At 39.6% G+C, this 14,890-nt stretch overlaps 3 protein-coding genes across 6 annotated transcripts in view; 2 read left to right on the forward strand and 1 right to left on the reverse strand.

Moving 5' to 3' along the window:
* Positions 1-141: 141 nt before the first annotated feature.
* Positions 142-2,754, reverse strand: hmgn7 (high mobility group nucleosomal binding domain 7). Of its 2 annotated transcripts, none has more exons than XM_056746405.1 (6): positions 2,597-2,754; positions 1,758-1,784; positions 1,645-1,674; positions 1,340-1,387; positions 1,140-1,244; positions 142-988 (listed from the first exon to the last, which is right to left on the reverse strand). In XM_056746405.1, the coding sequence occupies exons 1-6, from the start codon at positions 2,609-2,611 to the stop codon at positions 929-931; spliced, it is 285 nt and encodes a 94-aa protein (XP_056602383.1). In that variant the 5' UTR covers positions 2,612-2,754; the 3' UTR covers positions 142-928. The 2 variants fall into 2 exon arrangements, with proteins under 2 accessions (XP_056602383.1, XP_056602382.1); XM_056746404.1 differs by having other exon boundaries at positions 1,140-1,247; positions 2,597-2,752.
* Positions 2,755-3,221: 467 nt separating this feature from the next.
* On the forward strand, positions 3,222-7,432 carry si:dkey-237j10.2 (uncharacterized protein LOC568721 homolog). Of its 3 annotated transcripts, none has more exons than XM_056744865.1 (3): positions 3,222-3,457; positions 4,189-4,374; positions 5,039-7,432. In XM_056744865.1, exons 2-3 carry the CDS (start codon positions 4,215-4,217, stop codon positions 5,683-5,685), a joined length of 807 nt encoding a protein of 268 aa, XP_056600843.1. In that variant the 5' UTR covers positions 3,222-3,457; positions 4,189-4,214; the 3' UTR covers positions 5,686-7,432. The 3 variants fall into 3 exon arrangements, with proteins under 3 accessions (XP_056600843.1, XP_056600841.1, XP_056600842.1); XM_056744863.1 differs by having other exon boundaries at positions 3,223-3,457; positions 4,206-4,374; XM_056744864.1 differs by lacking the exon at positions 3,222-3,457 and having other exon boundaries at positions 3,472-4,374.
* Positions 7,433-8,531: 1,099 nt separating this feature from the next.
* The window catches only part of si:ch211-26b3.4 (connector enhancer of kinase suppressor of ras 2), a 29,583-nt gene continuing 23,224 nt past the window's right edge, over positions 8,532-14,890 (forward strand). Inside the window, exon 1 of the mRNA XM_056746926.1 lies at positions 8,532-8,770. Within this exon, the coding sequence (XP_056602904.1) occupies positions 8,707-8,770 (64 nt within the window). The 5' untranslated portion in view covers positions 8,532-8,706. The remainder of the gene's footprint in view (positions 8,771-14,890) is intronic.

Here is a 14,890-nt window from a genome sequence, read left to right on the forward strand (position 1 = left end):
GGGACCTGTCATCAAATACAGTAATGGTTTACAGAACAGCATTTCATGAAAAGTCTGCATATTCATTTAGACATGATTTAACTGATGAATTTACTTCTTAATAAAGCTATCAAATCCATTAAAAAGACCACAGCAGACATCTTGAGGAAAACTCCAATGATGGATTTTTATTGAGTGAGACCGAGAGCATTATAGGGGACACTTTTTCACAGATGAATTTTCAGTGTTAAAAAAACTTCAAAAACACTTTAAACTTTTGTTGGAATCCCATAATTTCAAAAAAGTCCTTTATAACAACAGAAGGTATTTTTGGCTTCCAAAGAAAGTCCCATTAAACTGTTTCAACAAATTGCAAAGGCGTTACCATTTTTAAAAAGCCAGGATTCACCATCTAATGCCGATCCTGGAATGTAGTTCTTTTTTCACTTGTCTTTTACATTTGTGTGATGCATTCCTCATTCTTAAAGACAATCCATTATGTTTAAAATAAAAAATAAAACAAACCCCGTACAGAAACGCCACAGACTCCAGAACAACACCACAAGCACTAACATACAGACTGAGAGCAGAACATAGCACCACCCAACACTCAACACCCACCTCCCACTCCGAAACCAAGCTACAGACCATCCGCTTTAAAAATAAAATAACTAAAAAAGAAAAACAATAAAACAAAAGAAAGATGCCGCCTTTTTTACACCGCTCGTGTTGTAGACACCTGATATAGCCGCGGCAAACCTATTAGTCAGCTTTGTTTTTTGTGCTAAAAACCTGAACCAGTATTTACAAATTCGCTGATAAAAATATTCCTCTGGTGGTGATGGGCAGAGAGGAGGTTATTGAGAGAGCTGAAGAGGGAGAGAGAAAACTGGAAAACGGAAGAAAAGGGGAAAGAAATGGACGGTCAGACGGATGACCAGGTGTGGTGCTACTCTGTCTTCGGGTCCTCCTTCTCAGTTTCTGCCTCCTCGTCTGGAGTTTTCTCAACCTGAAAATTTAAAGTGATAAACAAATAAGAATGCTGCTACTTCAGTTTTGGTCAAAAATGTCTTTCTTTAAAAAGATTTGCAGAATTGGTTGAATTATGTCCTGCTGCAATGTTTTTATAACCTTATGAGATACACTCAGTGATTGAATACCTCATTGGTCTTCGTCTCCCCATTTTCCGACTGGTTCTCCTCCTTGGATTCGTCAGGCTTTACCTTTGCTTTCTTCTCTTCCTTTTTATCATTTACCTCCTTCTCCTTCTATCAGACAAAAAAGCATTAATACGAGTAACACATACGTGATCATGTATCATCTCATGGCGCATCTATGAAAGTATAATTACTATTTGTACCTTGGGAGTCTTTTTGGGTTTGGGTTCAGGTTTGGGAGTTGTTGGTTTCTGTGAGAGTAAAAAGAACATGTGGTCAATGCAAAAGGATATTTTTTAATTTTCCTAAACTATTGATAAGCGACTTAATAAATCAGTTTACTTTCAAAACATAACTAACTTGGGTAGACTTTTATAGATCCCCATTAGTCCTGTAGTTAATCTGAGATCAGCGCTCACATTAAATTATTTTTAAGGTTTAACACTTTCTAAAACTAATGAAATAAAGTATAAAGACATTAAAGCTAAGTATAGAAAAAAAGACATACCGCTGATAATCTAGCAGACCTTCTCTGAGGCTACAAGAAGAGAAAGAAAAAGTTTATGCAAAGGCATGTGGCAGAGTTGCATTCATGTACATGGAGCAATGCATCTTTCTTACCTCCTCCTTGACTTCCCCATCAGCTCCCTGGATAAACACAAAACAAATATAAGTTATAAAAACTAACATTTTATGCACTTAAAAGGCAGGAAAAACTTTTAGAGACGGAGATGGGTTGTGCTATTCTGCACGTTGGTACACCTGTAAGCCCAACTTTTCTTTTCGTTATGCTTTATTAAAGTTAACGTGGCCTTAACAGATGGATAGCACACAACAACGCACAGTTTATTTGTCAGTAAGCAAAAATGCAAAAAGTATTTTACAGAGGTATTCCACGACATGGGATACACATATTTCAATAAGGAGGAGGGGCGCGATTTTCCCGCCTCAGCGCTGCCACCTACCGTCAAGCAGGCGTCATGACACCCCTCTTCCACGGCGAACAAAGAAAATGCATTAAAATTGTTTATTAACGTGACCGACTTTTCCTAAAATCACACTCGTTTCGAAAATACGAGTTATCCCCCTATTTTTTAGTCCCTATTTGACGGCTTTTAAGCCACGATCGGCTTTATTATCGTCGGTTTTCTCGTCGGGCTGTGCTGGAGATGGAGAGAGGGCAGCATGGCTGCGGCTGCACGGGCATGAGATCAAGCCGAGCCTCAGCACAGCACTGCTCAACTAAAACCCTCCTGCTGAACGCGGTGCCGTCGACAAAAACACCGCGATCCGGCGGGGGAAAATTCGCAAAATTAACACCGATTTTTACTTACCCACTAATTTTAAAGCAGTCGCCTCAATTTCTATTAAAAACCCTTGTCTCGAGGGCTTCCAAATTTCACGACTGATTAGTAAGGGCAAAAGTGTAGCCGTATGCCGCGCTCGGCTTTTCTACATACCTTTCTCTTGGGCATGTTGAGTGTGGGAATTTTTTCTTCTTTTATGCAAAACTAACAAGTGATCTTTTGTTATTCGGAGTTCACAGTTCAGGAGACTGTCGTCCGCTATGCACTAATTCTGTAGTAAACACAGGGCTACATTAGAGCCAGTGGTTGAATGGGAGGGTGGGGGCGTGGCGACACTATGATTGATGTGCTTTTTGACCAATCGGCGGGCATCTAGAACAACCACAGAGGAGCCAGATTCTCACCTCCGCTGTGCTTTTACGCGCGAAACCCTCAGCGCAAAAAGAGGTGTTAAATCCAAGGACAAAACTTCCTATACAATATTTTGTAGATCTGATTTAGTGACGCACGCTCTCCCAGTTTAGTGCATTTTGTTGTAGCGCGAATAATCAAAAGCGCAATGAAAAAAGTTAATATTTATCTGATTACAGAACGTCTTTCATGCTCCTGTGTTGCTGTACCTAAACAGCATCATTTTTGAATGGATGGCTATTTGCATGACTAGAGTTTTAAAGCAGGTGTGCAGATGTGTCTGCTTGCTTTTGTAAAGCGTGTGTGTGCCACAATCTCACTTCTGCTTTATTCACGCAGAGGCATAATCTGTGTAAGTGCTTGGGTGTGTAAGACAGAGATCTATAACTGTCGTTACTTCCTCAGTGAGCAGTTAGAGACGACAGTCTACAGACCTTCGAAACATTTAATCCATGGGATAGATAGATAGATAGATAGATAGATAGATAGATAGATAGATAGATAGATAGATAGATAGATAGATAGATAGATAGATAGATAGATAGATCGATAGATAGATAGATAGAACCCGTACAAACAGGTACCCGACTGTTCTAAAACAAGGTAAGAGGCTTTCATTTCGTTATATCTTTCATTCTTTAGAAATTAGTGCATATCGTATTCTTTCAGGGTTTTTAACCACAAAACAACGCATTTAATCCGTTCATAATGTATTACACAGTTGTCTAAAGGTTTTAAAGGGACACTACCCTAAAATGAAAATTGTGTGGCCATTTACTCACCCTCTAGTTGTTTCTCTGTTGAACACAGAGAAAGATATTTGAAAGAAATTTTCACATTTTTGGAGCAACTTGAGGGTGAGTTTAATGGGTGAACTATTCCTTCACGTTTTATTGTTCAAACGACTGCAATAATTTATAGATACACAGTGATATAGTAGATCATGATATAGATCGAGATAATAGTGAAATTGAAGTGATCTTTGTTTGATTTATGCAATCTTTTTATGTCTAGCACGGTCACATTCAAGGTAAATTAACTGTAATTATTCATTTATTAAGGAATATTATTATTGAAGTGCAGCTAATGTGCAGAATGTGTGTGTGCGTGATCTGCATAGTAATTCAATAATTCAGTATGATATGCATTGCATAAACTATTATATTTGACGTGTTATGTTACATTAAATTTTTCTTATCAGTTTGATGTTACGCTTTGCTATTGAATTTACTGAGTTTAATTTGACACTTTCCTGTTTGATTATTTCTGTTCCTGTAATTGACTCACTCTAAAAGAGTGATTGAATAAAATGTTTAATAACACATTCATTAAAGTGGTTTTGTGAGTGTAGGTGGCTATCATGCTCGGAGAAGCTTTCCTTCATGTTCTGAACTGCAAATATGACGCCAGGAATCATGCTGAACACAATGACACACACTCACGCAGGCCCATCAACCGCCCCGAACCTGGTATGGCGAACGCTGCTGCCAGATCATCTCTGACACCACAAAGTGTGAGAGGTGGGTAACCACAGAATTATGGGTTAATAGTAATACGTTATAATATCATACATATGCATAATAACATGAAATGATATGTCCAATTACCTGTGGAGATTACCTGTTTTTAAATGTTTTACTTGAAAAATGGTGTAAAATATCAACTCATTAATCCTAGATGATAAGAGTGTTCCTAGTTCTTGAACAGTTAATATATGTTAAAACATTAAGTTCAGGAAGGAAGTGTGATGCTGGTGAGAATTTGAGCTCACACACAGAAAAAACACATAAATTCAGGTGTTGCAATGAGTAAAGAGTAGTGAAAAGACGTACAGCATACAAGCTAAAAACTGTGTAATAGCAATAATAATGCATTGTTTTGTAAAAGACAAAGTTTCTACCTGTCATTTAATTTATGATGCAACAATTACTGTCAAAAACAATGTACTGTATTAAAGTAGTGAATGACACGATGCTGTTATATTTAAAAGTATTTCTATGTTGTAAATGATTACACTAAATGCAATGCAAAAGAAAAAGATTCACTAAAATCCTTCAAAAACTAAAATATGATCTTATTAACATTTTGCACTTCCTCATTTAAGTGCTTGCAAAAGTACTTCGTATCAAATCTAGAATGTTTCCTCACTCTTTGGTTCCTCACACATTGTTCTCTTCCTGTCAGCTTGTAGGCCTGTAGACCCTGAAAAGCCAGGACCTTGCCGGGCCTCTGAACCCAGCAATGCTGTGCCTATTCGTCGCTGTGGTGGGGAAGATCACCTGGGCATGACGTTGTATTGCTCCTGGTGCTGTCCCAGCTTCTATAAAGACTATCCGGACCTCCGACTAGCAGGCGACCGGCTGGATCATTGGAGTCCTCATAACCCAGACCCTCTTAGCTCAGAGGACAAGGTGCCATTGCTACAATCTCTGGACCTGAGCTCTCTGGAACCTTCTCAGGATCAAAATCAACAGGTAAAGGCAGAAACACAGCAGGATGAGGGCTATCTTGTTATGGAGAGTGCTCAGGGTCCTGGTTGGGAGAGGAGGCTCACCAACTCCATGTTGAATGGTTATCTGGAGATCCAAATGCTGGAGGTGTTTTGTCAGCACATGCACAACATGGCTTGCTGTGGATCATCATTGCCTGGTACTGATGTCATGCCAACACTGGTGTCCACCAGCCTGACAGTACCGAAAGAGCACAGCACCAATCGGGAAGAGATGGCCAAAAATGTTGTGCGGTACTTGAGCACTTGTTCAGCTCCGGCCACGTCCCATTTCAGCTCACCTGTGCTGCGTATCTCAGAAGCAGAGGAGCCACCCTCGTAAACACACGCACTCATCATGATAACGTCAGTCCTGTTCTCATTAAATTCCCTCTCTTGGTCCCATGTATTTTTACCAAAACAAAAATCATTTAGCAATGGCATGGGGAACAATGTGGATTACAGCAGAAAATCACTTGAACTCATTAATGGAGATCATTTTAACTGGGAAAAATTGTTAAGTGTTTCAACAAAAATGTATTTCTGTGTCCACATTTGCTTTTAGTAAATGCCTTATTTAAAGTGGAAATTTGTCCTAAGTGCCAACAGTATTCAGTTCAGTTCTAATTTTGTATTTATTTATAGCACCTTTCAGAGTTTTGCACTATTGCAAAGCAGCTTTACAGTGAACATGTATTAGGACAGACAGTATGACGAGAGTAAAAAACAGGAAATTATGAAACATACAGAATAGATAATTTTATTGCATCTTTTTCTTTATATATGTGACCCTGGACAACAAAACCAGTCTTATGGGTAATATTTCCAAATTTAGATTTGACATCATCTGGATTTACATTGTAATGGATGTATGAGTTGTTAGGATGAGACAATATCTGGCGGAGATAAAACAGTTTAAAACTCTGGAATCTGTGGGGGCAAAAAAAAAAAATATTGAGAAAATTGCCTTTGAAGTTGTTAATCAGAGGTGCTGTGGCTGGTCATCCGCTCGAAAAAATAAAGTTTTTATATATTTAAGGCAGAAAAAAATATATGATTTTTGGCATAAAAGTAAAAAACTCTAAATTTGACCCATTCAATAATGTATTTTTGTCTTTTACTATAAATGTTCCCATGCTACTTAAGACTGGTTTTGTGATCCAGGGTCATATATGATGATGTACATTGATAAAAATAAAAAACCAAGTTTGCAACTGGACCTTTATATTCATAGAGCTAATAATCAAGTGCCTGTATAATTTGTTAAACAAGATGTATTAGTACACAATGCCAAGTTTAGTACGTGCAAGATTATTACACAAACTAGTGCAGAAGTGAAATGCAGATAGGAGAGAAAGAGAAGAGAAACTTTTACTGGTCCAGTAAACACTCATTAAGTGTATCATAATAACCAGTAGCCACCAAACGCTAAAAAGCTTCTATCAAACCAGAGGGGACTTGTAGAGAAACCAGAAGCACAATTTCAACATTATGACTCCGTCTTTTTTCTCCTTACTTATTACCTCCCATCCTTTCTTTTATTTTCATTTTAAGTTTTACTAAACAGTATTACCACAGTTTGTTCTAAGAAAAGAGGAACCGACCTGTCATGCGTAGATTATGTAAGGACGTTTACAACTGTTACTGCTTCCTTCAGTCCTGTTCCTGTTGATTGAATGTTGATTGAAACGTCATCAGCAAATATCCTGTTTTCTGAATGTTAATAATTAATACATCTATATTGTGATTATTTTATGAGTTATTTGAGATAAAATAAGAATGAAGTTTATTCAACGTGAGAGTGGACAATTACTCTTTTTTTGTTAAATCGCACCACCTGCTGGTGTTATTGATACATTACACTGGATGTAGATTACCAGGGTTCGGGCGCCCTCTGCTGGTATCTTTCAGAACGGCCTCCAATGTCTCCACGATGGGTTATGTCATACTGGCCATGACATTGTCATTCACTCTGTGCTCTAAGACTTCATTTGTTTCATATGATTTCGATGTTTACAGCTAAATGCATTCCCTTTTGTAAAGTATGTGTTAAATTAAACATCATATATGAATAAAGTAATGGATTGGTATTTAAATCTTTCATCATATTTGCTGACATTCTCTGTTTGACGTCTCTCTGACGTCAGATATAGGGAGGTACTAACATGACAGGTAATGGGCCATGAGAAATAAAGTGTGTGAATACGAGTGTACGTGTGTGTGTGTGTGTGTGTATGTCTATGTGCCAGCTGATACCCTGGCACTGGTACATAGGAGCCAAACTCATAGCAACATCATCAGGATTAACTGTTAGCTGTGATCTGTAAATGTGTGATATCTGTGCCAACATGGCTACTTCACACTCTTGTAGCTGCTCTGTGGGCATCTAAACAGGCTCTTTAGCCTGGCACCATGAGGCACACCACAATACCAGATGGACCGCTCTCCTCCTTCTCATGCGCTCTCTCTACACGAGTCCTGGAAATGTCCTGTGCCAGAATAACATTTAATCTAGATCTTTTATATTTTCGTGCCCCTTGGTGGTGGGTCAGGAATGTAAACGCATACATGACTAAAGCTCACCAATCTGCTTTGTTTTCTGGGTCTCTCAAATCATTTGATTTGGACAGACTCGGTTCTCTGTCTATTTTATCGGGTGACCCCCTTTCCCTGGCTCGGTCGGTTGCGGTGGTTACCTCACTCTGCAGCTCAGCTATTGGTTCAAAAGGCGCACACTCTAAATTTCCTGGACGATTAAATGGGGCTGCGGTGACGTAAGCGAACGGGCGCGCAGATTTTTTTCCAGGCGCGGACGGGAGAACGAGTTCTTGCGCACCAGAAACGGTCCTACCTATTTATCGATGCGCAGACGAGTACGCATACCAAGTAGCCGTTTGCCAAACACTCGTTTGTTTCTCACCCACAGGAGGCTCTCAGAATAGGACCCAGTGGAGCTTCTCAGTGTTTATCGGTAGTGTCACCGAACAGTCCCCACGCTCACGGAAACGCTGACCCTTGTGATACTGCAGCGCTGCGAGTGTGAAAGGGAGGGGGGCGATAGACACTTTTTTCTGCATCTCTGCTTCGTAGACTGGAGAAGCAGGTGCACGCTTGGAAGAGTGAAAAGAGAGAGAGGCCGTTCGAGAGAGTTGGAGGGGGCGGGGTATAGTCGCGCGCGTGGATCTCTCACAGTCGCAGTTCTTCGCGAGAATGTATCCAACGGCTCCGCTCCTGCCGCGCGCGCGTCGCTGTCCATGTAACGGAATCACATGTCCCCCCGTGATCTAGCTGTTCTGTTTCTCGGGGTTCGGATGGTCCGCGCGCTCCATACAGAATTCAATCGGGAAATCAACGCGCACCAGCCATGGCGCTGGTCATGGAACCCATCAGTAAATGGTCCCCGAAGCAGGTGCTGGACTGGATGAAAGGTAATACAAATGAATGCGATTATTACCCTACATATATGACATATAGCCAGGGGGAGGGCAGAAGGGTACAGGGTAGAGGTTGCATGCTGGATCTGAACGGATGAGACTCTCCGTGCAGTGAGGTATTGATCGCGCTGGTGTGCCATTTTGCGACTCTGTTCGGCGCACTATGGTGTGTGTGATCCGCGCAGAGCTACACGCGTCGCGCGAGAGGGGGGTGTGCGCGTGTGGTCTAGGATTCGTGATATGTGTGTGAGTCTGTGTGCGCGCTCACGCGTGTTTTGCAAGCAGATGAGCGAAAGGACGCTTATAATGACACAAAGGACGACATTTCTTTTTCATACAACACACACGTACATATTTGCACACACAGATAGAGAGTGCACAGTGCGACAGAGAGAGAGAGAGAGAGAGAGACCGTTTCCAGCCTCAGTGAACAAATCTCCATCTCTCGCTGTGAGAACTAGCACCATGGACAGAACCAGTGTGTTGCGGTGCGGATGCGCGAAATCCAGGGACTAGAAGACCTATGACGATATCTGTGCAAACCAGCTGAGCCTCGGCCGTTCCCCCCACCCCACACGCAAACGCTTCGGGAAATAGACTATCGGACGAATGCCGCTTGCAGACAGTTAAAGTCACACCGCGGAGGTTTCGTCATGCAGTCAGACCTCAGGGGCATGTTACAGTGGGGAGTAAAATTGAAAGCGTGTATTTGATTTCCAAACACCTTTCAATTAATGACACGCTCCTGTGTGAAGATGACACATAAAGACACAATGAAGCAACTGTGGTGGAGAGACAGAGAACCAAAATACCAGAGAGATCAGATCTAATCTAAAGTGAAGTGTAAGGGCATTAGTGCCCACGAATTCTCCTGCTCATAATCTCTAAAGAATGAGCATTTCGAAGATCAAAAATCTTTGCCAACAACCTTATAACGGATAGGTGAGCACTTGTACTCTTTATCTTTATGTCCAAGACAGCCCCACTGCTGAAAACAAGCTAAAACAATGTGCGGCCCACATTTAGCCATAATATCTCTTCTGTGTCCTTTTATCTGTTAAACACCTCTACACATATTGTTGTCCAGTCTCTCGATTGGTACAGAAATAAGGCTTTGTCTTTTGGAATGTGTGAAGCAATCCAAGTAGTGAACCAGTTCTGTGTTTTATAGAACTAGGTTTCACGGCCAGTTGTGCAGGAGGCTTTTCATTTTCAGAAACTCTGCACCCTGTTTCAGATAAAGAGCGAATTATAAAGCAGCTGCCAGTGGATCATTTTTCGAATTATTGCTGACATATCAGACCTCGGTGCATCTGATCCAGGGTCAGTCTGCTGGGACTTGCTATTTTCCGCAACTGCATATGACTTTCTTAGAGGTTCCGGACAAGCAAACATATGTCACTTTAACAGATTTTAAATGTATTACTGTTTACTGGTATTTATTGTTTGCTGTGTTGGACCAGATGTCATTGGCATTTTTTTGGTGATACATTGTGTGTGTGTGCATTTGATTATTTCCCTCTACCCTTGGCAGAGTGACAAGATGCTTGACCTGGTACAGAAATGTGTATACCCATGGTGTCTTGAATAATAATCTGCTTCGTCTAACATTACTCTAATTGTAATGTAAAGATCTACTGCTGGACTAGTTTTGAGCTTTTAAGCTTACATTTGAAGAAATCATGCAGGTCGGGATATAAGATACTAAGCAGGTGATGACGGGACACTGTGGCTATACATTTGGCACAGTAGTTGAGTGGATGTTGTGTTTAAGTTAATAGTTGCATTTATTGTTGGTTCAGTTTTGTTTACTGTTATAGTTTGTTATAGGAGAGTTAAATTAATATTGTATAATATTTCAAAGCATGTTTCAGATAACAGTGAACATTGGCACCTCACTTCCTCCAGAGTTCATTGCTACTATTGCTCTAATCTGTTACTTATCAGAGTATGTATTTTCACCATCTTCTGTTATCATAACGTGGCCACACTCCATAAGCCACTGGCTCACCTGTTTTATCCAATCAAACCTGACCAGAGATAAATTGGTTTCATTTGCAAACCTATTAAACTTGTTTGTATTCCAGAAGTTGTTCTGGTGTAGCTTTTATTGGAACTTTTAGGTTTCGTTTTAATACTTGGGGGTTTTCTGGTGTAGGTCATCAATTGCTTTATATTTATTGTCTCCTCTTTGGAAAGGAAGCATCTGTCGAAAACAGAAATATAAATTAACACAAATATTGATATTATATAGCCTATAAAATAACAGTACTTAAAGCACACCAGTGCCTTGGTCCTACCATACCAGGATTTTCTTTATTTGCCAGCCAAGAATTTAGAAATTGTAGGATTTACAGTATAACTGTAAATGGAAAAAAAAGATGCAGTGGAAAAGCGCAATTTTAATAGAAAATTAGCATTTAACATGCATGAGGTTATGTCACCAGTAACTACTTTTTAAAATGCGTAACGTCAAACAACGTTTCAAATGGGATTGTCGCGCCGTGCCGCATCCAGTGTGGACAAAACGTATAATTATAATGAGTTCTAATACGTTCTATTGTTTCTTGTTGCCTCCCATCGCGCCACGCTGAGTCCGGTGTAATGTAGTGCACATTACATACTATTAAAAAATATTTACCACTACAAACAATATTTCTTGCTAATTTGAAATAAAAATATTGTTTTTATTTGCATTTATTTGCAGAAAATGAAAACTGGAGAAACAGGCCAAAATAAGTGAAGCGAAATTAAACAAATACTGGACTGGAATGGCCACAATACATCTAGAAAAGCTGATTAAATGAAAGTTTGGAATGGTATCTTAGTTTTTCCCACACTATATATATATATATATATATATATATAGTATTGTTTGCAGTTATCAGTACAGTTTTTTCAATTCTGAACATATCGTTCTTGCCATAGAGGATATTGACTATTAAAAGGCTATTGATTATTGTAGGTTATTACACGGCTGTTGAATCTGATTGGCCAGTCATGACATTTGCAGGTCCGTTATTCCCAGATAACAACTGCTCAAAACTAATTACACACGGAAACTCTGATGCAGCAAATAATTTTGATAGTATTTTTTTGACAAATTCAATATAAATATGTCTTTTAATATCATATATGACATTATATTTATACAAATTGCCTGTTTGTGACATTTAAACGTCATTTCATACCTAAAGTAAACAGCTTTTCCTCGCGGAAGGTCTGCATTCGGCAAAAATTTGCTTATAGAATATTTCAAATTCACATTTCATGTCCCGTTTTTTCAAGACTGTTCACACTACCGGGGCTTATTTCTCCGAAATCCCTTACCTATTGACTATCAAAAAATTAGGTCCAAGCATTTAAAATGTATCATCGAATCCACAACCATTTTTTCATATTTCTTTGAAGTCTTTAAACTCACCATGAAATCAAACAGGCAAATTCTAAGTGTTTTACACAGTGTTACAGTGATTATTATACAATATTTATCCGTGCACACCATTATTTTTTTATTGAATTAATTTGCACTTGTAATCTTTAATCAAAACATTAAGCTCCTCTCCCCTTCTCAACTTCTCTTCAACACATGACGTAAGCAACAAAAAAGAGGTATGACTACTGACTGTCAGGGGCGCTGATTGGATTTTTTAACTTGGGGTGACCAAGCTGTCAGCAAATGATTTTAACTCAGTTAGTTATTTTGCAAAATTTGGGCTTTACCTAGTGCTCAAGTAGTTACTTTGGGCTAATCGTTTGCACTAAAAAGCCCTTGGAGGATTCTTTTTTAAAATCATGGATAAACAATGATGAACCAAGGCCTGCCTGTCAACACTAGCAATGCATGATCAAACTGTTATTTGTCTATCACCCACCAAAACGTTAATTCGCTATTTGCCTTTATGTGGCAGTTATACAGTCCATTTTTTTCAGTCCCGAAAAATCATCATCTCAGTCATAGACAATGACATTTGATCACTATGGTTACCACTACTGCAGGCACAATTGAGGCAGCTAACAGCTCCTCATTGGACCCCGGGGCGGGGTCAGTAGTCGTAGCAGGCCAGCAGCAGCACACAGAGAGCACAGAGAAAGTAAACGTCGGTGGCCGAAACCTGATTCTGAAGCAGTGACTGTAAAATAATTAAGGAGCGGCGGGCCTGTCCACCACTTTTTAGGGTAATGTAAATAGCGGAAACCCTGATAAGTCCTCAGTCTTACTGATGTTTGTCGCCTTCAGTAGGGACAGTGAGGGGGGCGGATCGGGTCACTATGAATCAGAGGGGGTCATGTCCCCCCGTCCCTAGTGCCATCTGCGGGGCTGCTCACGGTGGAGTCCAATGGCCCGGCATTTTTAGCTCTCCCTTCCAGGCCCAACGGAAGGGGAAAACAATGCCCCACAATAAAATTCTTTTCGGAAAAGAATTCAATCGCAACTTCCTGTTCAAGAACTCCACAGTCTCTATAGTTTGGCCTGAATTTCCAAACACAGTTTTCACTGGAAAGAGTGAGACCAGACCACAGAGGTCAGGCTAGGGCTGCATTTCCCAAAAGCATTGTACGCCTACGTTGATCGTAGCTCCATTGGTGACAATGGTTCTAAGATCAACTTAAGGTTATGTTTATACTGAGTTCGGTGTTATTCATGCAATGGAATAATACTGATTTAATGCATGCATTCAATTAAATAAACCCAAAACAAACTTTGTGCTCCGGAGAAGGTACTCCGCTCTCCCACACATTACATGAGCTGAACATTTTAGCATTCATCACCTCCTCAAGGTCAGGTTCTCTTTTACTCACACAGAAAGCTCCAGTCAATCGTTATTTCAAATAGTAAATAACCTTGCATGAACCAAAACCAAAACTTTACTAAAATAATTATTTACCATACATAAATAATACTTTCTAAATAGGTTTTTAATGTTTAGACAGCAGAAGTGATTCAAGGAACCTTTTCCATGGCACACAAAAGCAGTAGTAATAAGTGCAACAGGGGGTTTGTGATGTGCATTTATACTGTAAGGCGTTTTTACTAACGTAAAATGGGCCTCAGCAGCAAATTTACAGTTTTCCTCTGGCTTCTGCTATGCAGCGCCACAGTCGTGCAAAAATAGAAACAGTGCATATATATGATATACAGTAGATGGTTCTTTGGAATACTAGGTTCTGATTGGTCAATCTCTGCATTCCTGGAAAATAGTTGTTTATAGCAACCCTTAATGAACAGCTATTATTAACATAGTTGACAAAACGTGTCACTTCAAGGTCTGGCTCTCTTTTCATATAAATTTAAAGATACACAGTGGATACTATCCGTAGTGAAAATGACATTGGAAAATGGCCAGAAGCTCATAAGTCTGCTGATAATGCTGGAATATTTTTAGTCATTTCTCAAATCTTTTCTAATGAACTAAAAAAAAATGTCTTAAGTAATGTGTTCACCCTTTTGTATCACTATGTTGCTCATAAAATGTGTATTGATTCATCATAATGTTTTGTGTCTTCTTTCCCATGAAGCATGTTCTTCGTATGTAATCTACTGAAGATAGAAGAGCAAGCCAACAGATATTGTTTCTTCCTTTTGCTCCTTCTTTGTAGCAACCTAATGAGGTGTTTTCTTTAACATCCAGTGGTTGAAATAAACCATGTTTTTAATGTATTGCAGTTTGCACTGTGGACCCAAATGATGGCAAGAATATTTTGCAACACCAATGTCATGCAATATATCAAAAAGCCACACCATCACCATAATAGATCAAATAAAATTGAAAGTAAGGGCGCAACAGAAACATTTCTCGTTTTTTTTAGGTAATATTATGTTCTTTTGCACCCATCTTGTACATTTGCAGCCTATTTTAGTTTTTTATTATATTATATATGGACTCTATTTATATAAATAGGACAGTGTAGACAGACAGGAGCATGGGGGAAGAGACGGGGTGCAGAATTGGGACATGACACAGGTCAGACTTGAACCTGTGTCCCTATGAGCCAACAAATCGTACGTACAGTATATATGTCTGGTGCACTGACCACTGAGCCAAAGCTCATTTTTTTTACATTGCAAGTTGGTGACAACGTATGTAACTATTTATCAGAAAATGATCAGAA

Source organism: Triplophysa dalaica, chromosome 4, assembly GCF_015846415.1.
Source record: "Triplophysa dalaica isolate WHDGS20190420 chromosome 4, ASM1584641v1, whole genome shotgun sequence".
In the NCBI taxonomy this organism is placed as follows: domain Eukaryota; kingdom Metazoa; phylum Chordata; class Actinopteri; order Cypriniformes; family Nemacheilidae; genus Triplophysa; species Triplophysa dalaica.

Bases quoted from the DNA above. Each gene is read 5' to 3' on its own strand.
- hmgn7 (XM_056746404.1), bottom strand. The intron at 1,675-1,757 runs GTAAGAAAGATG...CTCTTCTTGTAG, and splicing joins ATGGGGAAGTCAAGGAGGAG to CCTCAGAGAAGGTCTGCTAG. The intron at 1,248-1,339 runs GTACAAATAGTA...TTTGTCTGATAG, and splicing joins AACCCAAAAAGACTCCCAAG to AAGGAGAAGGAGGTAAATGA.
- si:dkey-237j10.2 (XM_056744865.1), top strand. From the start codon at position 4,215: ATGCTCGGAGAAGCTTTCCTTCATGTTCTGAACTGCAAATATGACGCC. The intron at 4,375-5,038 runs GTGGGTAACCAC...TCTTCCTGTCAG, and splicing joins GACACCACAAAGTGTGAGAG to CTTGTAGGCCTGTAGACCCT.